The sequence below is a fragment of the Protomyctophum bolini genome (assembly GCF_963924005.1).
Source record: "Protomyctophum bolini genome assembly, chromosome: 23".
Lineage (NCBI taxonomy): Eukaryota > Metazoa > Chordata > Actinopteri > Myctophiformes > Myctophidae > Protomyctophum > Protomyctophum bolini.
The window spans coordinates 13,899,820-13,926,532 of record NC_137884.1 but is presented as its reverse complement, the minus strand read 5'-3'; the positions used below and the strand labels follow the sequence as shown (position 1 = coordinate 13,926,532).

Sequence of the window (26,713 nt, the reverse complement as noted above, 5' to 3'; positions counted from 1 at the left end):
AAAAATAATAGAAATAAACATTTTCACGCCACCCGTATTTAAACTCCCTCCCTTTATTTGAATTTATTATACCGTTTGTAAATCCAATTGACCTTTCTCATTTATAACATGCATACAGATACATTACAACTATTTGTAACATAGGCCTACATTGCATTACAAAACAATAACAATTTACTCTTCACTATACAATTAATTTTAGAGGTATAAAATACTTCCCTATACCCTAGCTGTGATTGGGATCTAAAAGCCAAGAAAAGAATCTATCCTCTTTGAAAAGCCATTTCAACATTTTCGATCAGACCAAAATGTTTTTATTTACTATTAACTATTAACTTAGGCTACTTGCACTTTCCCAATCAAATCATTCAGGTGTCTGCAGAAACAGGGCAGTCTTGATGAGGTCATACCATACATTTCAATGTGGAGACGCCGCCAGGCGGTCATTACCTGTAACAGCACGTCTAGGCGTGGCTATTGGGCTAATGATTACAGTATATTCTTGGCAGTTACCTGAACGCAACAAGATTAAAGGACGCTGCTGTGAGTACTGTCAAAACCACAATAATTTGTCGCCTCTATTTTATTATTATTATATATTTTTTTACAAGTTTTCAACATAATGTCTGTGTGTTTGTTTCAGGGCGGCGTCTACTTTAATCTACATAACAGGTACGTCTTAGATCAGAGCATTAATTTTGGAGCATGCACCTGCTCCCTTGTTTGTCGCAGGTGTGGATAAATGCTCCTTTGACTATAATATGACACAGACATCAGCATTGATATAAAAGACAACAGAGGGCTAACAATGGATTTAGTTTGACCTTGTTAAGAATACATATAAAGTAAATCAATTGAAAAATAGTATTCCTATGTGTCTCGTGTGATCTTCAAAATGACCTTGCTTGATATGGCTGAGAGATGACTTCATCCCTTTGTTGTGACAACTGGATAACCTACATAGACTAGAATGCATATAAGATTCAGTTTATTGTCATTTTATTGTGCACTTGCATATAAGCCTACATAAAAAAATTAAATGTTGCAGTGCAACAAAAAATATTAAAAATAAATACATAAACTAAAACTGGTACTACTAAAACCATAATATAAAACTATATGTAATACCACTAAAATATTAACCATATATAACTATCACAAAAGAATCAAAGATGATTCTAATCAGCCCTGTTATGAACGTGCAGTTTAGATTTTAAAGCTGTTAACAGCCATAACAGCTATAGAAAAGCCATTAACTGCCAAATATTTGTGCATGGACCAATACCAACTAACTCAGAGATAAATAACCTTTCAGTGACTTATTGTACATTCAGCTGGTATGTTATAGTTAAGTTTCAAAAATTAGGTTTTACCAATAATTATTTTGGCTACTGGTATTGTTTTGCTGGATGGAAGAAAGGGCAGTTTGGTTGATTTGAGTTATGTAAATAAAATGCGGCATTTGCATTCAGCCCTCCTCCAGCACGCGAGCTCAGGTGACACAGGAACAGGTTTGGTGACAGACTGAGACAGTAGAGAGAAAACAAGTTTAAGGCTAATGGACGGATCATTGAAATAAATACACAGTAAAATCCTCAGTGTTAAGTTATCCTTTTATAACTCATATTGGTTACATATTTGTACACTCTCTCTGGGTTCCATTAAAGCTGCAATTTCTAACTTTCTGGTCCTCCTCAATGGGATTCAACGTTTGAACCCAGGTCTCCCTCATGGGAGACCAAAACGTCTATACCACTGAGCCAAAAAAAAAACAGCATCTGCACACAGGAGAGATATTGGGCTGATTCTGAAATCCACGCAATACTACTACTTGTCAACCAGTATTTGTCCTACATGACAACAGGCCAGGGTCTAAATGCCTCAATGGAAGAATATGCCAGGGAGACAACCAACAACCACTGCAGATGTACTACTAGTTATATTGTATTAACACATACTCTACTATACAGATTGGTTAAAATAACAATTTAGTCATTAAAACAAGCCAATCATAACTTATGTTCAGGCCAAGCCAGGTGATTTCTTAGTTGTTGGTTGTTTTTTTTGGACGTGATCTCAGACAAGGAAATGCCAAGCCTGGCAAGTGAATCCAACAATAGATGATGTCATGTTTCTCAACTGTCTCCCCGGTAACACACCCACCACCTATCCTGGTCACATGACCCACTATTTACACAGGTAAGGTTATGAGCGTTTAATAGGAGGAGTCATGCTAGGATAACAAACACAAACTGGTGCACAGTACACACACCAATCATTTTTACCCTTTTTCTCCTCAATTTACCATAGTAATTATGCCAGTTAATTCCTCACAAATTATTGTGTTCACTGCTGTTCCATACAAAATACATAAAAAATATACTTTTAACCTTAACCTTAAAGCCGAACATATCAGATCTAGTAGATATAATTGTGGTGTGCAACTAGTAACTACATATGAATTTCGAAATCCTGATCCTAACCTGAATCATTTCCTAATTGCTATCTCTGAAAGTCTTTTTTAACCATTTCTCTTGTGAGGACCAAGAATATGGTCCTCACAAATAATGTCTATTTCTCAAATTCTACTATACTTGTCAGGACATCTGGCTCTCGAAATACACAGTTTTTAATTAATGAACACTTGCATCCCGATTCTTGGCATGTTCAAAATAGGCAAACATGCAAAACGGGTTGTCCATGCAATCTGTATATGGGAGAACATTTAACGGAAACAGCAGATCTACAAGCTCAATTTGTATGGTTACGGTAGAAGTATGTTAATGCATATTATATAACTACCATAGCTATGCTGGCTGGAGTTGGTATCCCAGTACCTACTCTTCCATTGAAACATTCAGATCCTATGGCCAGGTATGAGTACTAATGGCTGACAAGACAACAGGAAATATCTCACCTTCCCAAACAAACTCTGTTATAGCTCAAGAGTAGAAATAATTATTGGCTCTTGTGCGGGTGATCCGGAGTTCGAATAAGAAAGAATTAAGTAGGAAATAAAAGTTACAGATTGGAGCTTTCACCCTTTCCAGATGATTTCGAATAATTATTGTCTGCCCGCTGTCACCAGTAAACAAGATGGTGGGACAAGCAAGTGAGCCAAGCAGTGTCAAGTCCCTCCAGGCTGGCCCTGACAAGGATGACACCAGCAGCAGGTCTGATGTGAACGTCAGGTAAACACTAGGGCCAGCCCAGATCGTATCACTTTTAATATTGTTATCATAATCATTGACTTAAATATATATATAATAATGAACTGTGAAACATAAAATCTAAATATTTGATTAATTGTGCAACCCTACAACTTATTCACTGAACAAGAGATCTCATACGTACATGCCCCACCCCTTTATGATCAATGACAGAGTGGCTCGAGGCATTGGTCGCCAGTTGGTAGAAATAGGAGACCGGCTGGACCGGGACTGGGCCAGCAGACTGCAGAACCCGTGGCCCACAGCTGTCCAGATACCAAGATTCGCCCAAACACTGAGAAGGACCTTCTATCGGTATGCTGAACATAACATAGCCGTCTCCATTGGCATGCATAATGTATTTCACTACAAATCCATGAAATCCTTTCGATTCAATTAAGGGTTAATCAAAAAGATTCTTAATAATGTTTTACCTCTTCCAGGGAGATCCATCACCAGGGACTCCATGGTCTGTCTGCTGTGGTGAAGGCCTGGCTAGCAGCCACCACGCATGGGCAGGGGATCCTCAGAGCAGAGGCCTGGACAGGCTGGGTAAAACATCAGTTATTCTACCATTTCTTTGGTGCTTTTACCCGTTTGCTGTAGGGCTGTCCACTCATGCTACATTTGTTTTTTGATTAGTCTTTTTTCAATGCTGAATTAATTGTTTCTTGACAAATGATGAGCACACCTCTTCTACATTAGATATATCCCTTTCATTCTAGACGCTGTGAAATTAACATTATAACATTCAGTTCATCTCAACATCAACGTGAAAAAGCTGGAGGATTGTATGCAACAAACACAATGTCACACAAAATCTTAGGACTGTTATAGTTGACTATGACTGTCTTTAGTTGAGGACAGCCCATGTTTATAATAAATATAACATACTACAGAAAAATATAATATACAAATTATGATGCAACTTTTCCCCACAGGTGTCTAGTATTACCTACACTGGCTGGACCACAGGGATAATTGTGACTGTGGCACTGGTTGCCACCCCAGCCATTTGCACTGCATTATGGGTCGAGGCCATAAGCAGGCCATAAGCGGGTCTTTTGGTCATAACATATTTTTTAAAACATTGAAATTGTGTGCAAAATGGTGATTCTTTTTTTTAATGGATTTTTTTCAGGTTCTCTTTTTATAATAATTTAATGAGTGGTGTTGAATATTAAAGATTGATTATTAATTAATATTTTGGGCATGTCATTATTAAAATGTTTTTGAAAATAGCAGCTCTACGAGTAGAGGTTGAAGATAGTCTATTTTAATAAATGTTTAGAATCTTTAAATAGTGGTTATGTCAACGCATTAAACTTTGTAACCATGTGGAAAAATCCTGTGCATAACATTATGATGGTTCACTGTTGTTTTGTTGTTCTATTAAGTTTAAAAGTGCATGTTTCTAAGACACATTTTCTGTCCAGCAGAGTTTTGTAACTTTCTTTTTGCAATAAAGGGAGCTGGACTTTCTATTCGATATTGGAAAATTCCTCATGTGGTGAAAATAAATTGAATTAAAAGAAAATATTGTCTCATTCATACATCCATTTAATTATAAAATAATATGAGCAAGAGCATGAATATCCTTTCGATAGCCAGTCAGTGCTTTTCAGTAATTCAGCTCCCCCTGGTTAACAGCGAGAGCCCAATAAGTCTCCCTGTGCGCTGTCCAAAGCCATCGCCAATTCGCCACACAGAAACCGTGGGGCAGTAGCAGTGCTTACCGGTATGTCCTTGCACACAAACACTATGGAGAAACTGATAATTGTGCACTTCGGTGAGATTGCCCCCTTTGTCAGTTATTCCGCTCTGTGAGAGTCCATTGCATCAGTGTGATCCTCGTCATCGGTCACGTCCACATGTTTGTAGGTCTTGTAGGCCTTCAAGTTGCACTTCTGCAGCGTGGCGCCGAGCTGCCTCCCGGGGCCGAGCTCGTAGGTGCGAGGAAAATCCTGACCCTGGCTCCGCTCGTAGATTTCGTGTAGAGTCTGCTCCCATTTCACCGGGGAAACCAACTGCTTCACCAGCTGTTTGCGCACGTGGTCTTCTTGCATGTAGCGCTTGCCGTCCACGTTGGAGTAGACGTTGATCTCCGGGCGACGCACCTGAATAGATTTGTGTCAAGAGAAGGAGACAGAAAACATTATGAATGGAATCACACTTATAACAGTATCTCACAAACAGTGTGATTTCTAAGATGTACATAACCCTATAGTACAAGTCTCACGTCATTCATCAAATTATATTCACCATAATGCTCAGCTCAGTCGGTAGAGCACTCGCCTTTCGACCGCAAGGTCATGGGTTCGACTAGTTTGATCCCGGGCACCGCCAACTCAGCGTATGAGTAGCAGTAGCACGGCTTGAAATTGTGCGTTAATTACTGGGAGCTACTGGTTGCGCTCCACCTCTGCAATCTCCCAGAGGTCTAGCGCATTGAAACGGGGATAAACTCCCGCACCCTGGCTGATACCGACAATAAGCCTCTTATATTCACCATACATTTATATTTTTGAAATACTTTAAACATGTTTAGTGTTTACTCATTCATAGACTGTGCATATATTGGAGGAGGTGGAGATACTGACCTCCACTTGTCTGAGGACCTCTCTGAGGGGTTGGATGGCTGGCTGCATCAGCTCTGTGTGGAACGCTCCACTCACTGCCAGAGGCTTTGTCCTCATGAAATAGAGCTGCCGAGAGTTCTGCTGGAGGAAGTCCAGTGCCTGGGAGATGGAAAAGAACATTACTAACTGAGATGATGAGAATAGTTTTCCCCTGAACATGGCCAACTGTGTGAACATGTAGATCTGATATTTTCTTTTTAAATAAGCGTAAAACAAAGTTTGAAATAATTTGTGATTTTGGTTTGAAGTCGTATTGCCCAGGCCTACTCTGTACCTCTTTGTGTCCAGCTATGACCCTGCCGTCAGGGAAGAGGAAGTTGGCCACCCTGCAGACAGGCTCCTGGATGCCCAGGCTCTTGCAGTGTTCCTTAGCCTGCAGGCATGCATAATTATACTGGGCCTGCGGTCTACCAATCACAGACAGCATGCCACTGGGGATGAGCTCTGATGCTTTCTGCATGGCCTCTGCTCGGACCTTCACTGCATACAGAGCTGAAGGACATGGATGAGGTGGATGAGTGGTGCTCTAGTCTAAACCAATAGCATATTTCGAACAAATCACTTACAGCACCTTTAATGATGGCAAGTTTGGTAACATAGGATAGGATGCATTTCTAGGCTTAGTACTTAGTAATACCTTCTGTAAAGTCCATTGCACCAGAGAAGACCAGGGCAGCAAATTCTCCAACACTGAATCCTGCCGCAGCAACACAAGACTCAATGGCCTGCAGGTACAAGTATATACAACATATGATTAGGCTAATACTCAGTGTTCACTAGGCTGCTCAACAAACAGCAGGAAAAAAAGAGCCCTGCTCCAGTGCTGCGGCTGCCATGTCCATCTTGAGCGACACAAGCTGTCGCATTGGCAGTATCGTTTATTCACTTTATGTAATGTAACTGAAGTCTTTTGCTGTCTCACTGGTACTAAAAAGAACCCATCAGTCGTGTGGCCCCTTCCTACATTAAAGCCTCCCCCCATTATACCCCTAGTATTTTACTTTATTTGTTAATTTGGACAGGACAATGCATATTAATGGACGTCACATGGACGTAAATACACCGGATATAGCACAGTTGCTAATTGTCATCCGCAGTCCTCACAGGAAACACAAAACGGAAAAACAGACAGTCAAACATTGGATTACATTTACATTACATTACATAGCATTACACAGCATAAAAAAGAAATACACCTAAAATAATCATAAATGGTTGCAGCTTTGGTTTTCAAGCAGCCATTTTTTTCAGATTGTATTTAAAAGAGGGAAATGTACCGTACAGTGGTAGTATGTGGTACGATTATACAATGATCCTATAACTTAAAGGGTAACAAAAAAAGCATTGGCGGCTTGTTTCCATTGTGCTCCCAACTAGTGTATCTCTATATTGATCTTGTATATTATTAAATTCATTGAACAATGTAGGGACGCCACAGGTGACAGGCTGTGTCCAGGAATTAGCGGCCCCCAGGGAGACACGCTCGCTTCTGTCTATGTGAGGTAGGAGGTGAAGCAGTGCATACAAGCGTGCTAGATAAATGAGTAAAGTTCAAAAGTATAGAAGATTATCCGCACACCAAACCATCATAAATGCTCCCACTACATCCGAAACGGCCTTGAAGGAGAAGATCTATCGCACGGCAATGGAACCTGCTAAACACCGTCTTCGCCAGGTCTTCGTGGGGTCCATGGAGGCACAGCGACAGCAGGTCGTAGCCCAGGACCTTCTCCGCCACGGAGAACATCTCCCTGACCTTCCCGTACCGCAGCATCCCTCTGCCCATGCCCACGAACTGGCTGCCCTGCCCGGGGAACAGGAACACCGAGCGCTGGCCGGCGGGTTTCCTGGTCCTGGTCTTTCCTCCGCGCTCCTCTGAGGCGTCGCTGTCCGGGTCGGGAGCCGCGGGTTCGGGCTGGCGTTGTGGTCGCGTCCCGGTAGTGGTCCCATCCTGGCTGGAACTGGAAGACAGCGTCCTACAACACAGTGACGCGACCACCTGCCCTCTACAAGATATTCTCAACATGTTATCTAGACACTAGACTCTAGTCTAGATTATATACACACACGTCACGACACGTGGGTTCATGTCTCCAGGAACAAAGGAGAAAAATCCAGTTTTAATAATTATTGGAAGTCCGAAGTGAATGCTGCCTCGCAAGATTTCATTTCACTCATCCCTCAGCATGATCGCTCAAGGGTGGCGCCATGTTTCTTTTTCTTCTTCTTGAATCTTGTTGTTTTTCTCCAGTTTATTGGTGACTTACCGCCACCTTCTGCATCGGAGTTTGGATGGTTTAGAAGCCAAGGAATGGGAAATTAAAAAATAATAATCAAAAGGCCTATCTAAAAAATAAATATATTTTAAAATTTAAATTAGCCTATTCTAAAAGAACAATTGCTATGAAAATAATATCGATAGTTGAAGGCTATAGCCCTACAGTTTTCTGAACTGTCCACAGCCCGGCCTCATATGAGACAGTCCGGTCATGATTCTTTTTTAAATACAGGACTTTTTACTTGTAAAAGATGATTCCCACATTGTATTTGGCTATTTACTAAAGTAAATAATAATAATAATAATAATAATAGCCTAATAATAAAAGCTGTATACACCTTTTCCACTATAATAAGGACTTTGCACCGTGTGTGACTTGAGGACAAGAGATGTGAACTGGTCGGTGAAGTAATTTTACAACCTTGGCAGGAATTCAAAGGTTGAAGTTTTCATGTTGTCAGCATAGCATTATAGATAGAGGACCAGAGTTACATACACTCAGCCTGGTAAGTTACTTTGAAATTAATTACAATTTTACTGAAATGTAGGCTATAATCACAATCACTGGCCAAATAAAAGAGTAGGCCTAAGTTTTTCAATTGATTTAGCTTGTAGTTGTATTTGTTACATTCTCTCAAGGGGACTTAAGACCATTTTGTTTACCAGTATTTCTATTGTTAAAACGCGTATAATTTTATATTTTAGACATTTAATTTACATGATTATTCAAACAATGAATCAGGCAGATCCAACTTTATTATTTTACTAGATCACTTTCTTATACTCAAGTAATTATTTGGATAGATTTGGATTACTTTTACTTCTACTTGAGTCATTGATATTTTAAAGTGAAACAATTTGACTTGAGACTAGTTTGTGTTAGTCACTTGTCATTTAAAACCTTCATTCACTGTCTGTCTGGTTTGATTGCTGTTTAAAGGTAGCCTGATTGTCAGACTCTGAGCCTCCAGCTCTTGAGCGTCTTAGGTTACTCTTTAGATAAATTCACTGAGGTTTAGGGCATGTGCATTGGAAACAAGCCATAAGATAGCCATTATTGGGTTCAAAATCCTCTTAGCAGACCTTGTATTGAAGTGTACTGTACTTTCCTTTTTTTTAAACTGCCAATCTGAGAACCCATCGGCAAAAAATAAAGGAAAAACAGCACCCTCTTGTCCTTTGATAGCCATGGTACATACGCATGTCATGTTCAGGGCTAGACAGACTGTTGACTTGCAAAAAGGACAAGAGACTAGACTCTAGTCTAGTGATTATTGTCTTCCCCGTTATGTGATTATTGTTTATTTGATTATTGTTTACTGAGTAATACAGCGAATACAGGCTGAGGAATATCCCACCCTTTTCACATTGGCCAGTTGCGCCACCAACAGGTGGATCTGTTGTTGATGTTGTTGTTGTTCTTGTAGTAACCCAGCATACTCAAACAAAAGAGGCTGATGACCCCCCCCCCCTTGGGCCCCCTCAACTCTCACTATAACTAGACACTTAATTACCCCCCCCCCCCCCCCCTCTCTCTCTCTCTGTTTAAAAGTACAGGTAAGACGGCCACAAGCCGTGGATATCCACGGCTAGACTCTAGCTGGAAATAAAAACGTCTGGGTTTCCGAGGCTAGACTCTAGCTGACTACCAAGAGTTGAATTGAGTACAGTGTCAGTGTACACTGTACAGTCTCTTGTGTCAGACTACTTATGACAACTAACTAGCCAATCAAAACATTCCTGTCCCTCCGGGATATGGGATCTTGACTGGTTACTACAAGTACAAAGTAGTAGATGCGCATATCATTGCTCAAACGAGGAGCATGCAGCAACATAGACTCATAGAGCCTCTACTACGTTGTCAGTATTCTATGTAAGTGACAAGTCTGCATTTAATGTCATTAGAACAGTTAATAATTGCGGTATAGAAACGTGACATAACCTCACTGTAGATGTAGATTAGATTATTATTATATACCAACAGAGAAGTGGGTTTCACTCACTGTTTACAATTAGCCTACACTACACACAAACATTAATAATCAGGATAGCAGCAGGCAGGCAGTGTAAATTCTTTATCATATTCTAAGTCTATTCATACAATATAATTCAAGTACAATACAGATTTTAAAAATTATGCTTTGTGTGGTCAGGGTCCGTTTCAGCAATATTCTAAAAGATGCATCATTATCAATTATCATGAGGGGATTATGTAGGTGGTTATTTTCAGAAGACAGGCACATGGTCCAGTTGCATTCTCTCAATGCTTTAGCTTAGCGTTTGAAAACCACAGAGTTATAATAAACATAAGGCATATCTGTTAGTGTAGTTAATGGGTTGGGATGTCCACCAGGTGGCAGTGTAGAATAGGTTAGAATTAGAAATGATGTGTGCGGATATGTGGGAAGAAAATGTTTAAAATATGTATGTTGTTGTAGTTGTACGGTTTTGTACCTTTGTTAAATATGTCAAACTGAATTTGTCAGTTAATAGGCATGTAAAGGTGCAGAGAGAGAAAGAGAACTCATACAGGTTACAGGATACACAAGGGAAATTGGAGGTGATGGCACACAATCATTTGGAACAGGAACACTAAAATTGAAGCTGATGAATGGGATTACTATCTGAATATAATAGGCCTATATTAAAAATATATATATAAAGATTTGCATACATTTTCACAATTCTTTGAACAAACCTTTTAAAGAATGGGTTGCACGGTTTGTGTTGAATGTTTTCAGTGTCTGCTGCAGTGATGTCAGAGCATTTCCACATCAACACGCCCCTGTTGGAGAGCGTCTGCATGTCCAAACGGATGGGAACCACCGTCTACCTGAAGATGGAGAGTTCCCAGCCCTCTGGCTCCTTCAAGATACGTGGGATAGGACACCTCTGCCAACAGGTATATATACCTCCAGTGTTGGAACAAGTACTCCCCCTTTTTATTTAAATTAAATGTTGTTTTTCAATTACACCAAAGTTATTTTTGAGGTGTGCTAGCCCCTCCTATATACAGCTTTAATGTTTGTCTTTCAACGATGCTTGTTTAAGAAAACGCCATAGACAATAAAGAGAAATGTAATGTTTGTTTTGAGGACTAAAACAACCATTAGCATCCTGTTGCTTAAACAAACAATATGTAATTGATGTTGTAAGATGATAAGAGCGCCCCTTCACACGGATGTGTTTTGTTTTATATAATCTTTCACTGGTATATGTTTTCACAGTTCCACATGAATGTTCTTTTTGACAGCTTCTCTAGTCTAAACTACTTCTCCTCTGTTGTCGTCTCCTTTTCTCTGCAGCTGGCCAGGCAGTCTAAAGGAGTAGTCTGCTCTTCAGGTGAGAGCTCTTGCATGTCATTGTAGTACTCAAGTCCTTAAATCGTCTAGAGTCCGAGTCTCGCCCTTAATTTGACTTGGACTTGACTCGGTCTCGGAAGGGACTCTGGACTCTTACCCCACCGAGTCCACTCGAGTCACGTTTCATATTATGAGGAGCCCATTCACGTTAACTTTATAAGAGAGCTGTGTGGCGCTTATAGAGTTATCTTTTTAAGTAACGGAACGTAGCTGATGCGCCTTCCTGCTCCTTCCTGCTGTTGCAGTGTTTTTCTGTATAGAATGAGAAATTTTTTAATTAAATCTGGTCTCGACTCGGACTCGACCACCTCCCACACACCTCCCACCGATCTACAAGCTCACAATGCGTCGCGACACGACCCATTGTGAGCTTAATTGTATATCTGCTATTTTCAAAACTATTTTATACATTTGAAAACTTGTGCATAATGAGTACTTTTACTTTTGGTGCTTTAAGTACATTTTGATGCCAATACTCAATGCTCTTTTGTACTTTTATTTTAAGTAAAACATTTGAGTACTTTTTTGAACACCATTGCGTAAATGTAATTTAATATAATAATAATAATATAATAATTTACTCCCCATGTCTGTTGGAGAGGAGAGTAAACGGCATGCTCTGCTTTGCTGTCTGTCTGTAGGTGGTAACGCGGGCATGGCGGCAGCCTACGTGGCCAGGAAGATGGGCCTGCCAGCCACCATCGTGGTGCCCTCCTCGTCTCCTCAGCTGGTGGTGGACAGACTGCGGGACCAGGGGGCCACTGTCAACATAGTGGGCAAGGTGACATTATTATACTATCACTATCATATCATATCACGTATCATATCACATACTGTAGAATATCCTAATGTACTATATTACAGTATATCGTCGTGTCGGGAAGAAACAAGTTGTATCTCCATATTATTGTTATTTTTTCATAAATGAATGCCCTATTTTATACTGTGTCGTATAGCATAGTTGTGCCACTGGTACTTACTTTTGAAAACTTGCCTATAATGATATTCCCACCCCATTCAGGACGGGAACCCCTTTTGGGGTTCTTGTTGCTATGTACAGTATATAGCAATGTTTTGTAATTCTTTTTTGAATCCGCTTAATAGGATGGCTATAGGTTGAGTTTAGATCTGGGGAGGCCAGAAAATGGTTGCGAGTTTAGATCTGTTTTTTGAGTGGTCCTAGCGCCACTCCTATACGGAGTGTGTCTGTCCGTGTGTCTGTGTTTTTTCATCCTGACACACACACACACACACACACACACACACACACACACAGGCCAGGGAGGAGGGCCTGTACAGTACAGTACAGTACAGTACAGTACAGTACAGTACAGTACAGTACAGTCTGATTTGACATGGTCTGTCCACTAGGTGTGGGACGATGCCAACACTGAAGCTCTCAGACTAAAAGAGACTGCGGGTCTCACCTACGTTCCCCCGTTTGACCACCCCCTGCTATGGTACACACACAATCTTTCTTCTTTACTTGAAATAAAAAAATAAAATGTATTTAATTATGTATAAAAATGATGTATTTAATAATCCAGATGATGATTAACGGTTGCTGCTACTCCTACCCACCAGGCAGGGCCATGCCAGTGTAATAACGGAGATAGCGGCCTCCATGGGCCCTGGCCTGAAGCCTGGGGCTGTGGTGATTTCTGTGGGGGGAGGGGGGCTCCTGTGTGGGGTCGCTCAGGGCCTGACAGAGGCCGGCTGGCTGGACGTGCCCATTGTCGCCATGGAGACGGTGGGGGCGGACTGTTTCAATGCAGCGGTGAGGGCAGGGAAGGTCGTCACCCTGGATGACATCACCAGGTAACCACTTCCTCCCTTCCGTTCAATCATCTGTACCTAATGTGGTGCAGATTGGTAATGCATAAATAAATACATGCATGCATCAATAAATCATGTTTTTGCATCCATTAATCATCTATTCCATACATGGGCATTGGGCAACTGGCAGCTCGGGGGCCACATGCGCCCCCCACCTTCACTTAAATTACTGACTATACCATCATTTTTGAGGATTTGAAAAAAAATAAAAAAAACGATGGGTTATATTATATATATATATATATATATATATATATATATATATATATTTTTTTTTTAAACTAGTCAAATAATTAGAAATCATACTTAACAGTTGAAAGTGGGGTGTGAGTCATCAGTGGGATCAGTAGTGTATTGCATGTGTGGATGTCTGAAAGTGTGGTGTATGTGTAAGTGCAGCAACTTAGATCAAAACAAACTTAAAGGAGCAACCCCCCCCCCCCCCCCCTCTCTCTCTCTCTCTCTCTCTCTCTCTCTCTCTCTCTCTCTCTCTCTCTCTCTGCACAGTGAGGCGAAGTGTCTCGGTGCTAAAACAGTTTGCACAAAGGCATTTGAATACAGCCAGTCTGATGAGCTGACCATTCTGTCGGAGGTGGTGACGGATCAACAAGCTCTGCAGGCTGTGGAGACCTTCCTGGGTGAGTCAACCAAACAGCACACTGACTGAAGGCTGGCTGTACCTCAGTGGTACAACACGGAGACACAGTTTTAACTCCATAATCCTCGCTTCGTTTAATTTTTTTACTTGGAACAGGTAGAAAATGGTCAAATTAAACATTATTCAAAATCTTGTAGACCGAAGAGGCATATGTATTGTTGTTGGCTGTTTATATGAATGAATTATCATATTTTGTGTGTGTGTGTGTGTGTGTACTGTCTGTATGTACTATACCTGCAGATGAGGAGCGTGTGTTGGTAGAAATGGCGTGCGGAGCAGCGTTAGCAGCCGTCTACAGCGGGGTCATTTGCAGTTTACAGGAGAAAGGTAACTAATCCATTTAATTGATTATAAAAATCACACCTGTGTGGGGGTCCCGGGGGTCCCCGGAAGTTCCAGACCCACAGGAACACGCCCAGGGTGGCGGCCCGGTCCTGTCGAACCGGCCCATCTCCGAAACGGTCGAGAAATGACAGTTACCATGTGGGGGTCCCCGGGAGGTCCCTCAAGCTTTTTTTGTTGTTGTTCAAAATAGATTTAGGGTTACAAAGTAATAATTTTGTAGAGCTATAAATAATTTATGGTGTATCTTGTTTTAATTGCCCCTCTCTCTTTTCAGGACAACTTCCAACTCCACTTGGCCCTCTGGTGGTGATAGTGTGCGGTGGCAGCAGTGTCAATAAACAACAGCTAATATATCTCAGAAACAAACTATTCACGTAAAACTGTAAACACGTAAAAGGTTTGTGTGTGTGTGTGTGTGTGTGTGTGTGTGTGTGTGTGTGTGTGTGTGAGCACGTTCATAAATGTAAAATCTTAGAATGATATTATGTACAGTGCCAGAAATAAACATTTCATTTCTGGAGGTTCTCTGACTCAAACATCAAAAACAAAGAAAAAAGTAACAACTCAAACTAGAACAATGAAAATTATAATCATACCCGGAACACTAAAATCTCAGTTTAGGCACAATCTCTCTTGCCATTATTAATTGTAGCGTAAATGATTCAAGTGATTAAACTATTACTAAAAATGAGCTTTGGGTCGGCCAACTTGGTACGGGTGGTCTCTCTCCGCCCCTTTGGGTCCTCACTTGGCCTCGGTGGTCCTCCTGGCCTTTCCGCGTTCCGCCGCGTCAAAAGCCGCCATGTTCCGAGAGGCGGTGACCAGGTGCAGGAGGCTGATGCCTGACTTGAGGAGACAGATGACGGCGCAGACTCCCTGGAGACAGTACAACCAGGCGGCCGGTTCCTCGACGTAATGGAGGACGTAGAGCAGGCAGAAGAACAACTCATTCCCAGAGCACATGACGAACAGCACCGGTTTGGACGTGTAGTAGAGACGGAGGACGGGGTTGCCGAAGAGGTCGACGGCCTTGTGGCTGGTGGATCCCCTCATCGTCGAGCTGTGTAGGTGCAGCCAGTGGCTGGAGATGTCCAGACACATGCTGAGCTGGAACAGGAATGTGTAGGAAGGGTACAGCAGGGCCAGGTTGACCAGGAGGCACATGGTGGCACAGCGGTCCGTCAACATGTCCAGCATGGCTCCGAACCTCGTGGACTGGTCGAGTGCTCGGGCGGCGTAGCCATCGAAGGCATCCAGCAGAGCGCTGAGCAGGTAGCAGAGGACGCCGCGCACCGGGCAGCTCGTCATGAAGTAGAAGGACAGCAACGCCAGTACGATGCGGGCATACCCGATCACATTCGGAATGAAAAGGAATATGTTTTCCTCAGCCATTATAAAATGAGTCCTGATCTGGTTGGATAAAGAAGATTTATGCTGATCGGTGTAAACAATGTTCTGTCCAGCCACATGCAAGCTAGGGTTGATGAATGTGTGTGGATGTTCATTTTGGGCTTGAGAAGGAAAAACACAATGTGACACTTTAATTGGTACAGCAGCACCGACGTCACACACAGCTTGGCCAATCCGCCAAGTCGATGGGTTGGGTTGGCCAATCGGGGAAGCCAATTGTCTTTTGATGGCTAATTGATCACCATGGCAATTTGGCGGTCAGTCATATGACATCATTATTCTCCATATTTTTCACAGATTTGAGTGGTTCGCTGGGTTCCCACAGGGGTCCTTGAGGGGGTTCCAGGGAGTCCGCAGCTATAGCCATTTCTGTACACTCAAGAGTTAAGGGGGTCCGTGGCCTAATGCATACCAAACTGGGGGTCTTTGAAGTGAAATAAAATGACCAAAAAATTGAGAACCACTTGGAACTCCATATTTGGGCACACGCCGCTTATCAATAACCTTTCCTTCCACGGAACCTTGACCTTGGGTCCAACATGGACCTCTTGCACTCAAAGAAGGTGGTGTGCAGGGCCTTGCAATGGCCTTCCTTCAAGCACTCACCGGGCAGTTTGCCCTCCTTCAAGACGCAGTCGAGATGAAGCAAACATTCCTTCAGATCCTCTCGGACACCGGCACAGGCTCTGTTATCCTGCTCTTTACCCTCGTAGTATTTCGGCATCGTGTTTCTGTCACAGAATGGATGTCACTGAAAGTCAACTACCAATGTTAGAGAAATATTAATCTCTCAACACTTGTTTTATTGAATGACTTTTTACGAATGGGTTCCCAGATTGGAGAAAATGTGATGAAATTAAATGTGAGGCAGGCCATTGGTTAGCTCGTACTACTGTCACACGCCACCGTTCCATTTGTTCTTTACAAGTCTTTCTCGATTCTCGTCATACCATTTGATGATGTCACCCCTCCATCTTGCTCTGATTGGACAGTGGTCAGTCACACTTGAGTTCTGGTCCAAATGAGTTCCACATTGATGATGTCATCAATATGATCCATATAGGGAGGAAGCCATGCATGCCGTTATGTTATATATTGGTTAAAACAAAGGATCTACAAGCTCACTTGTGAGTTAATTACTTTGGATTTACTTTGAGGAACTTTCCCAAGTTAACAAGGAGATAACACAGGGGTCCAAAATTGCAAGGAACATAGGCAGTCCTTTAGATCTGGTAGTATATGTCTAACAAACGTATGCACCCCCTCCAAACTGACCTATTAGCTGCACCAGCATGTGCACCAGCATGAAACTATCTCTGAGTGGGTGCATATTTTATATCTTTGGTCCAACGATCCAACAGTCAACACGCAATAGTCCGACACCCTAACCTAACCCAAACCTTCCTAACGTAACCACACACGTTTGGTTAGACATACCAATTGGTCCGATATCTCAAATCCTCACCCTAACCTCCCATGGGGCAGCAGTGCAGCACACCTAAACCTAACCCTTTCCCAACCCTTAACGCACCCCTCACCAACCATATTCCGGTCGTTTTAACGCACCCCTCACCAACCTTATTCCGGTCGTTTTAACGCACCCCTCACCAACCTTAATCCAGTCGGACCAATGCTATGTCTAACCAAAGTATGCCTCCCGCTGTCACAGCCATGAGATTGCCAGGACACACCTCCCCACATGCAGAGTGCAGCTCCAACCTAAAGGACAAATACGGCAAGAGCATAGAGATACAAGACAGGCAGATACCATGACACATAAAGGCTACATTTGGCCATTTTAAACCTACAGTATACATAATTTGCCTCTTACTGTACATACTTACTTATAGTATTTTGTTTGACCCACAGATAACGGAGAGGTGCACATTTGTTATTGTCAATATAGCTCTAAAATCAACACATTTTAACTTAATTCTTTATCACAGATAATAGATGTTTGTATCTCTGACAAGAGTTAATTTACTATGGTAGAAAACTGACCATTACTAACAAGGTTATCAGCAATATTATTATATAGACTAAGACTATCCAAATACACTTATTGTAAAATACACAGAACATGTATTTCTACATTTCTGCTTCTACGTCTTGGCAGCATCTCGACCCATGATTGACTTCTTAGTGTTTCTCTCAGGTTTCAAAAGGATTATATAACACTTTGGTCCAAACAGCGCCACCAAAAGGCCAAAACTAGATGCTAAAATAGCAAACACCTCCACTACATCTGCATATTTGCCAGGAGAGCTGATATATGCTGGGATGAAGGCTATCCACACGGCACAGAAGATCAACATGCTAAAAGTAATTAACTTGGCTTCATTGAAGTTGTCTGGAAGATTCCTTGCCATGAATGCCAGGACGAAACTGAGGAGTGCTAGTAAGCCAATATAACCTAGTAACACTGCAAAACCAACTGCTGACCCAACATTGCACTCATAGACTATCTTTTCAGAATAGTATTTTGTGTTTTTATGAGGAGTGGGTGAGGCAGACACAAGCCAGGCTGTGCAGATTATTGCCTGGATTGAAGTAAGAACCAGAACTGTTCCTCTCTGCTGCATAGCACCAAAAAACGTCATAATGTCTGCACCCCCAGGCTTGGAGGCCTTGAACACGACCAACACCACCACAGTCTTTACCAGGATGCAGGAGACACACAGCACAAAGCTGATCCCAAACACTGCATGCCTCAGCTGACAAGTCCAGAGTCTGGGACGGCCAATGAACAGGAGTGAGCACAAGAAACACAGTTCGAGTGAAAACAACAGTTGGAAGCTGAGTTCTGAGTTGTTGGCGCGTACCATGGGCGTGTGTCGATGATAGACGAAGATCCCTAGGACAATGGCACAGATAAGTGTGCCCAGCAATGAGATGGTTGTTAAGGCGATTCCCAGGGCCTCATGGTAGGACAGGAACTCAATGATCTTAGGGACACAGTGGTCACGCTGGGGACTGGACCAGAAGCCATCTGGGCAACTGGTGCACTCTGTAGAGTCTAAAAAAGGGACAGACAAGACAAGTACAGTATCTTCTTATAACCAGTGGTGGAAAGTAAGTAAGTACATTTACTACTATAATGTACTGTACTTAAGTACAGTTTTGAGTTATTTGTATTTTGTTCTTTACTTGAGTAATGAGTACTTTTACTTTTGGTACTCGAGTACATTTTTAATTCCGGGCTTTTACTTGTAACGGGGTACATCTATATTACAGTATTGATACTTTTACTACTTTTAAGTACTACTGTCTACTGTACATACCGGTAGCTACACAATGTAAAAAGTACCAGTGTCATTGCTGATCTCTCCCTCAGAACAAGCGATGCAGTCAAAGCAGCAGACGGGTTCTCCCTTCCTCGTGGCCACACGGGTTCCAGGGGAACAGCTCTCACTGCACACTGACCGAGGAGGCTGCAGAGTAAAGGAACAATGCTCAGTTAAATTACATTCACATCATGAGCTCAATATTACATATTTTAGAAAAGCTGAAATTACTTTTGCAGATTCAAAGTTCCAGAAGATTCTGTCTTCATCGAGGGTGAATTCTTCATCTCCGGAGGCTGTCTTCTTGACCACACCTACATTGTGAATCTTTGTATTTCCATCGGGGAGCCAAGCCCAGTTCATTATATCGTAGATTGGTAAAGCATCGCCGTTCTCATCAAAGTATATACGATCGCCAACAGATGTGGTGAAGTTGACCTTTTCCAGGTAATAGAGGAGCTAGAAATGGTGATGAGCAGAATCATGAAGAGCCCAAGTCACGCTATACCCAATATTTGGGGATTTAAGCATTTCGCAAGGGCCGTTCCTGTGGCAAAGTTGCCACAGGAAGTTGGAAGTTATCTTCCAGCCTTATCACTAAAACACCTGCGCTACCCCTTACATTATGCATGGCCTTTGAACAAAACCATATTTATTACACACGTCACCCACGTTATTATTGTATTCATTATTATTTCCTGTGTAATGGATTGATCAAACTGAAGTCTGTGGTTTGGAGCAAATTGCAGATGTCTTTGAATAGACTCAAATCTTATATAAACACAATTGACACGCTCATCTCGGCTGATTATAGGAAAATTAGAATCACAGAGATTTGTTGAGAATTAGGAGCGAAGAAGACTTCTGAATGTTGTGTGACGCTTGCATAATGAAAAGAGGCTTGACCTCATTTCTAGACAATGCACTGTGGTAAACGTGTATTTTATTATTATTTATAGACCACCTTCAGAAGAACATGTAATTACCACCTGCCCACTATAGACCTACAGACCAGGACCAGAGACGAGGGCATGTCTACACAAAAACTGAGCTGCCATCCGACTTTGTCAATTGCTCTTGGTTTTCAATGTCATATTTACTTTCCCCTGATTATTCAGTTTCTACATTTGAATCCAACTACTAGAAACATTTACAGGTTAACTGAATTAACATCCCACCTGCCATGGCTGTATTGTCTGCAAAGTGGCACAGCTGTGCCCAGGGAAAGGCCCACTTCCTGGCACACATTGCAACATGTCATGGAGGGCGTGGGCCAGAGCATACACAGCCTTGTATACATTATAGACTGCCCTGAGGTCAGACACATCCAACAGGGTAGTAGTTGCTGTTCCTAGGTCCTCTTGTCCAGTACACACCCTTCCACCAGCATCCACCCACTCTGGTGGAAGGGGTGAAAATTTACACCGAAATGTGTGTTCCCAAAACTGCCTCACCTGAAAGAACACAATGGATTCATAAGCATTTAAATAAAATTGATTGACTGATCACAGTTTGCAAATAGTACAGTGGTACAAAAATATAACGGCGCAAAAAGGATAACACAAAAAAAAGTATACTAAAAGTCCCGGGCTTGTGTCCATGTCCATTGTGGTCCTGTGTATTCAATTCATCGAGACATTTACAGGTATACAATAATATACAATAAAATTAAACAAAATACTTACTATGTTATCTTCATGGTCATTGTCAGGGCGTATCTTTAACAAGAAGTCCTTGAGACCTGGTATCTCTCCACGACGAATAGCAAAACCCAGGATGCCTCTGAGGTACGGCAGGTGGTGAGGAGCCTGGCGAGTAGGGTGGGCCCACCAGCCTGACGTGGCAGGTAAGATCCATTGCAGACCCGTCACGTTCTGCTTAACCACCTGTTTGTTGTTTTGGAAAGAAACGAAGAGATGACCTTTTTCTTTCAGTACGTTCTCATTTTAGATTCCTTCTATTTACCAATCCCTAAATTAACATCCTAACAGTGGTGGAAAGTAACTAAGTACATTTATTTAAGCACTGTACATTTTGAGTTATTTGTACTTGACTTTTCCAATTTCAAATAAGGCAAATATTGTACTAAATATTTTTATTACAAACATACATTAACCCCTTCAGCCCTATATACATTTAGGCTATTTTCAAAAGATTTCTTATGAATTTTATGCATTTGAAAATGGAATAGGATCTTCGGCACAATGATTACTTTCTACTTTTGGTACATTTTTAACCCATGAATACTTTCACTCAGTACATTTTGAGACTTTAGTTTAACAGAGTGATTCTATATTGCAGTATTGACACTTTTACTTAAAGATGGAGTGCTGTACGTGATCCTCCCCCCCCCCTTTTCCACCACTGCTTCTAATTACGAATTCCATAATAACACAAACCTCATCCAAGACATTATACAAATAGCTCCCGTACACAAATGCAATGACCACGCGAGCTGTGGACGTCTTCATCGCGGTGACGATCCTCTGGAGCTTAGCCACGTCCTTGTGTTTGTCGAAGGGAAGGGCCTCTGAATAGGCCACACAGCCCAGACCGGACCGGTCCAGCTCGGACTGGAATAGCCGGGCGGCATAACGGCCACCGTCATCATCACTGAACAACAGTCCAACCCAGGTCCACTCAAACCACCTCATAGTCTGGAGCATAGCTCGCACCTGATTGGATGAAGAAATGGAACGGATAAGTACTTGGGTCAGATCAGCTGTTTCTCAAAACAGTGCAGTCGGGACCCATTTGTGGAGTGCGGCCACATTTTTATGGGCCCCTTAGTTTTTTGTTTATCCTATATTTGGTTTTTAATTATTATTGTTTCAAAACATTTACAAAAAACATTCCCAAAAAAGCAAAAAGTTACATGAATTATAAACAAAATCCCATGATATTCTACAGTAATTTCATGAAGAAAATCATCGAAAAATCTAAGAAATTCCATAAATTAAAAAAACTAATGTTTAAGAACTAGTGAAAATAGCTAAGTTTGTAGATCTGCTATTTTCACTAGTTTGGGTCCTCTTTTGGGTCACGGGCTAAAAAGTTTGGGAACCACAGGGTTAGATCATACAGTACATGGCGCAACTGGTGGCCCCACGTTCACTTATGCGACCCGCAGGTTAATATCGGAATACTGTTTCGATTTCAGCTGTTACAATTCCAAACATGACTGCTTTAATCACTTCATTCTATATTAGTAGCGCAATGACTAGTATTACAATTTAATTGTCTTTTTATGTGCAATGTATTTGAATTTAAGTTAATTACATTTAAGTTAACATAGTATAAACATAGTATGCATTTGTATACATAGTATAAATAAATGCATTTGAAATTAAATAAAAATGTTAGGCCTACTTTTCAGGATTCCAATTAATCCTGGATTCCAATTAATCCTGGAAATGGAAATATAGTGGCCCTCTGGAGTGAGTGTGGAAATATAGTGGCCCTCTGGAGTGAGTGTGGAAATATAGTGGCCCTCTGGAGTGAGTGTGGAAATATAGTGGCCCTCTGGAGTGAGTCTGGAAATATAGTTGCCCTCTAGAGTGATTGCGGAAATATAGTGGCCCTGCATCATCAAAGCTGCCCACCCCATATGTGATTATTCCAGTCTGTGGAACATGAATAGATACCGATAAATCTATTTGTTATAGAAGTTCACCTGGAAGACAGAACTTGGTATTGTTCTGAAGAAGGAAGGGAACTGAGTCAGGTCACTCAGACAGGAGCAAGCAGCAAAGTAGCTTATCTGGAAAAACAAAGCACAAAATATCTGTTCCGTAATGAACTTAGATCATGGGTGTTCAACAGTGGGCACTAATTGTACAACCTCTGCCTTGTCTTTAAGGACAGGTACAAATTGTACAGATTGTACTCTGGAAGGAGACCATGAACCAACAGACCTGTAAAACACATGTAAGTGCCAATAGAGGCCATCTACTTTGCACTTTCACTTGAAACAAAGACAAGAAAAAATATCAGACCTACAAGCTCACAATGTGCCACACTGTGATCCGTTGTGACCTTGTTGATCGGCAATTTTTTAAATACTTTGGTCTAAGACTAGTATATGATGGAATAGGGCATTAATTCAATAAAAAACAAACATTAAAAGTTGAAATATGTAGACATATGGTTTCTTCCCGACAGCAACGATTATGGTCTACGTCTTTCAAACGGCAAAAAGACCAAATATAATATTTATCATATTCTAGATTTGCAAATAGCCAAGCAAGCAACATTAAATAAAATAGGCCATGGTGAAAGGGGATAGGAAACTTACCATGGGCACACTGTATGAACCTAATATTCTAGAGAGGGCAATAGAACTTTTTGAGCTACTAGGACCCACAATTCCAAGGACTGGCGGAGACCCGGCAGCACAGCTCTCATCCAGTGTAAACTGCTCCTCTCTCCCGCTGATCAGTGACACCGCTGCACCAGATGCAACTCCAAGCGTGGCACAGCTGTCATAGAGGCTGTATCCCAGGGTCACGTTGGGCAGAAGGCTGGGGTTCCTGTTGATCTCAGTGACGGCAAAAGCCATGGTCTGGGCAGCTCTGAAGTATGGAATGGAAAAACTAACACACACACACACACACACACACACACACACACACACACACACACACACACAACACACACACACACACACACACACACACACACGTTTTTAGATGAATATTCTCGCTTTAAAAGCCCTAGGTTAGTAGACTGACTGCACACGCATGACATTCTCTCCTGCGAGGGGCCTGGAATGAGTGCAGGACTAAAAAAACTTCCTTTTGGAAGCACAAATGTATGGGGCACACACAATAGGTGGTGATCAATTACCCCACAACACTCACAACACAATCACAACACAGCTGCCAATTGTGAGCCCCATAGTTTGTGCTTCCCAAACATTGGCTACGTTTACATGAAGGGTGATCATTCCGAATAAATACTTCCGAATAAAATACATCCGATGTAATGTTTTTTGCCGCTAGTTTACATGAGAAATGGTCATTCCGAATGAGTGTTTATATGGAGAAGTGATAGAAGACGTCACATGATACATATGTTAATTCACGTGAAACTACGCCGTCTTTTTTTCCCCACCCGCTGCGGCTCCGCTTCTCCGCTGGGAAGTTGATCATCTCGTTTTTATTTGTAGGCCTACTATTATACTTTGTATCTACAGCACGGCCAGGGCACGCAACGCAACACTGATGATTATTATTGTATCGGGTCGCTCGTTATTTTTGAGAGAGAGAGAGAGAGACCGTTGAACACACACACACACACACACACACACACAGATCAGGGGTATCTCATCTGCTGCGCTCCACGTTTTTTTTGTGGATTTCGGATCTGAAAAAAGGAACGAAATAACGCGCTCTATGTGCAAACTCCTCGGCGCCGACGGCGCGCCTTGGATATGAGCGCCCAATTGGAGCATGCTCAGAAAGACCAGAATGAATTTACATCCGAAGCAGTGTATACATGAGTCAAATTTCTTTCAATCGCATTGAAAATCGGAGTAATCCGGCCAGTGACATCGGAATGGTTTTTAGATCGCATCGAGCGTTTTCATTCGGATGTAAGTTTTTGTAGGTGTTTACATAACAACGTTTAATAGGATTGAACTTCTATTCGGAATGAAAAGGGGATTTAACTGCTCATGTAAACGTAGCCATTGACTGTTTCCAAAGGAAGTTTTCCTATTTTCAGTCCAGCTTTTCCTCGTGGAAAAGTGGTGATATTTTACTTAACACACGTTCTCTATCGTATCGAGACTATCTCTCCACCCAACTTATTTCATGTATGAGGTGGGGTCATTCCCCATACATATGAAATATGTTAGGCGGAGAGATAGTCTCTTCACTCAGACAACAAAGGTTAAAAGTAACCGAACGTTTTCTGCCAGAACTTTCAAATGGATATGAAACTAGAGGACAATATCTGACTCCAAATCTTAGAAATTAATTATTGGGTGAGTATACACATGCAGTGCTACAAGTTTAAATGCCGACGTGTACAGTCTGCTAAGCGTGCATGTTTTTTTAATACATGAAATGTATGTAAGATCACAGACCAAGAGTCACTTGTCACTTGCAAAATAAAGAGAACATTTTGGAATTTGATATCCCAAATGACAGTCCCTTAGCTGAGTGATGTAATCTGCCAGGCAAGCTTGAATTAACCCAGGCCTTAGAGGCAATTTAAATAACACAAGGTTGAAACATTACAATAACACCAATTAAATATCACATGGTTCAATAGCTTGCCAAGTTAGCTGATCTGATTGTTTATTTGACAAGACTGCCAACAACGTAAGTGTAATACCTTTAATTCAGATGTCCAATTTCCTTACAATGATGTGACATGAAGAGCATAATAATGTGACTTTATATTTTCACAAACACAGTAATTAGGACAATATCTGACTCCAAATCTTAGAAATTAATTATTGGGTGAGTATAGGCCTACACATGCAGTGCTACAAGTTTAAATGCCGACGTGTACAGTCTGCTAAGCGTGCATGTATTTGTAATACATGAAATGTATGTAAGATCACAGACCAAGAGTCACTTGTCACTTGTCTCTTGCAAAATAAAGAGAACATTTTGGAATTTGATATTTTCTCAAAATCGTTTCAGGCTATCTAGCATCAAATGTTGGATGAGTGAGAACTTTCTCAAGCTAAATGAGGATAAGACAGAAGTTCTCATAATCGGTTCTAGTGAGCAGAAAGAATCAATAATAAGCAGACTTGGTAACCTGACTGTAGAAAGTAACAGTACAGTAAAGAACCTGGGGGTTATTATTGATTCTGAATTGAATTTTAATTCACACATTAATCATGTTACCAAGATTGCCTTTTTTCACCTTAGAAATATTGCACGAATCAGAGCCTATTTGTCCTTGGACGATGCAAAAACGCTAATCCACGCCTTTGTTTTTTCTCGGCTTGATTACTGCAATGCACTTTTTTCAGGACTGCCTAAGACAACAACTGACAGATTACAACTTGTCCAAAATGCAGCAGCCAGAGTTTTAACTATAGAACTAGGATGAGAGAACATATTACTCCAGTTTTGGCATCACTGCACTGGCTTCCGGTTGTTTTTAGGATTGATTTGAATTAAATAAGACTAAATTAACTTAATTAAATTTAAATTATTTTACTTGTCTATAAAGCTCTCAATGGTCTCGCACCTTCCTACCTACATGACTGCCTGCCTAAATATGTCCCAAACCGCCTCCTAAGGTCTTCCAGTGCTGGCCTGCTCGCGTTGCCAAAAAAAAACTAAAAAATACGGGGAAGCAGCTTTTTGCTTCTACGGGCCGTCGGCATGGAACAAGCTCCCACTGTACCTTCGTCAGGCAGCCTCTGTAGACATTTTTAAAGCTCAGCTCAAGACCCACTTCTACAACGTTGCTTTTAATTGAGTTTTAATATGCACGTTCCTACCCTGTCCTGACTGATTTGCTGCTGGTGTTTTTATTTGTTTTTATTTATTTTTATTTATTTTATGTTCTTATATTCAATTTTGTTCTTTGCCATTGTTTTATCATTTTAATTACTTGTGTTTTATTGTATTTTATTTTTGCCCTGTGAAGCACTTTGAGCTACATTTATGTATGAAAGGTGCTATACAAATAAAGTTTATTATTATTATTATTATTATTATTGTG

General features: G+C 41.4%; 6 protein-coding genes across 7 annotated transcripts; 2 read left to right on the top strand and 4 right to left on the bottom strand.

The window, feature by feature from the left end:
* The first annotated feature begins 501 nt into the window (after positions 1 to 501).
* Positions 502 to 4,756, top strand: bik (BCL2 interacting killer). Of its 2 annotated transcripts, XM_080757161.1 has the most exons (6): positions 502 to 543; positions 644 to 672; positions 3,089 to 3,192; positions 3,373 to 3,524; positions 3,653 to 3,761; positions 4,151 to 4,756. In XM_080757161.1, the coding sequence occupies exons 3-6, from the start codon at positions 3,097 to 3,099 to the stop codon at positions 4,262 to 4,264; spliced, it is 471 nt and encodes a 156-aa protein (XP_080613287.1). In that variant the 5' UTR covers positions 502 to 543; positions 644 to 672; positions 3,089 to 3,096; the 3' UTR covers positions 4,265 to 4,756. The 2 variants fall into 2 exon arrangements, with proteins under 2 accessions (XP_080613287.1, XP_080613288.1); XM_080757162.1 differs by lacking the exon at positions 502 to 543 and having other exon boundaries at positions 644 to 732.
* On the bottom strand, positions 4,753 to 8,057 carry mcat (malonyl CoA:ACP acyltransferase (mitochondrial)). The gene is made up of 5 exons (XM_080757669.1): positions 7,428 to 8,057; positions 6,486 to 6,573; positions 6,123 to 6,340; positions 5,810 to 5,947; positions 4,753 to 5,326 (listed from the first exon to the last, which is right to left on the bottom strand). Exons 1-5 carry the CDS (start codon positions 7,872 to 7,874, stop codon positions 5,021 to 5,023), a joined length of 1,197 nt encoding a protein of 398 aa, XP_080613795.1. The 5' UTR covers positions 7,875 to 8,057; the 3' UTR covers positions 4,753 to 5,020.
* A 1,881-nt stretch (positions 8,058 to 9,938) lies between these two features.
* sdsl (serine dehydratase-like) lies at positions 9,939 to 14,705 on the top strand (the record flags this gene model as incomplete). The annotated part of the gene is made up of 9 exons (XM_080757319.1): positions 9,939 to 9,999; positions 10,868 to 11,028; positions 11,432 to 11,468; positions 12,130 to 12,269; positions 12,860 to 12,948; positions 13,073 to 13,306; positions 13,832 to 13,962; positions 14,223 to 14,309; positions 14,602 to 14,705. The coding sequence occupies exons 2-9, from the start codon at positions 10,882 to 10,884 to the stop codon at positions 14,703 to 14,705; spliced, it is 969 nt and encodes a 322-aa protein (XP_080613445.1). The 5' UTR covers positions 9,939 to 9,999; positions 10,868 to 10,881.
* A 366-nt stretch (positions 14,706 to 15,071) lies between these two features.
* Positions 15,072 to 15,719, bottom strand: LOC308310656 (CDP-diacylglycerol--inositol 3-phosphatidyltransferase-like; the record flags this gene model as incomplete). The annotated part of the gene is made up of 1 exon (XM_080757037.1): positions 15,072 to 15,719. One exon carries the CDS (start codon positions 15,717 to 15,719, stop codon positions 15,072 to 15,074), a length of 648 nt encoding a protein of 215 aa, XP_080613163.1.
* A 514-nt stretch (positions 15,720 to 16,233) lies between these two features.
* Positions 16,234 to 16,461, bottom strand: LOC308310911 (cytochrome c oxidase assembly factor 5-like; the record flags this gene model as incomplete). Its single annotated transcript, XM_080757373.1, has 1 exon — positions 16,234 to 16,461. The coding sequence occupies one exon, from the start codon at positions 16,459 to 16,461 to the stop codon at positions 16,234 to 16,236; it is 228 nt and encodes a 75-aa protein (XP_080613499.1).
* A 1,378-nt stretch (positions 16,462 to 17,839) lies between these two features.
* On the bottom strand, positions 17,840 to 23,579 carry LOC308310655 (extracellular calcium-sensing receptor-like; the record flags this gene model as incomplete). The annotated part of the gene is made up of 7 exons (XM_080757036.1): positions 17,840 to 18,753; positions 19,045 to 19,168; positions 19,253 to 19,480; positions 20,707 to 20,907; positions 21,421 to 21,696; positions 22,695 to 22,781; positions 23,385 to 23,579. The coding sequence occupies 7 exons, from the start codon at positions 23,577 to 23,579 to the stop codon at positions 17,840 to 17,842; spliced, it is 2,025 nt and encodes a 674-aa protein (XP_080613162.1).
* Positions 23,580 to 26,713: the final 3,134 nt, after the last annotated feature.

Bases quoted from the DNA above. Each gene is read 5' to 3' on its own strand.
- mcat (XM_080757669.1), bottom strand. From the start codon at position 7,874: ATGTTGAGAATATCTTGTAGAGGGCAGGTGGTCGCGTCACTGTGTTGT. The intron at 6,574-7,427 runs GTGTGCGGATAA...TTGTACCTGCAG, and splicing joins GGAGCATTTATGATGGTTTG to GCCATTGAGTCTTGTGTTGC. The intron at 5,327-5,809 runs GTCAGTATCTCC...AAATCTATTCAG, and splicing joins AGGTCCTCAGACAAGTGGAG to GTGCGTCGCCCGGAGATCAA.
- bik (XM_080757161.1), top strand. From the start codon at position 3,097: ATGGTGGGACAAGCAAGTGAGCCAAGCAGTGTCAAGTCCCTCCAGGCT. The intron at 3,525-3,652 runs GTATGCTGAACA...TACCTCTTCCAG, and splicing joins CTGAGAAGGACCTTCTATCG to GGAGATCCATCACCAGGGAC. The intron at 3,762-4,150 runs GTAAAACATCAG...TTTTCCCCACAG, and splicing joins CAGAGGCCTGGACAGGCTGG to GTGTCTAGTATTACCTACAC.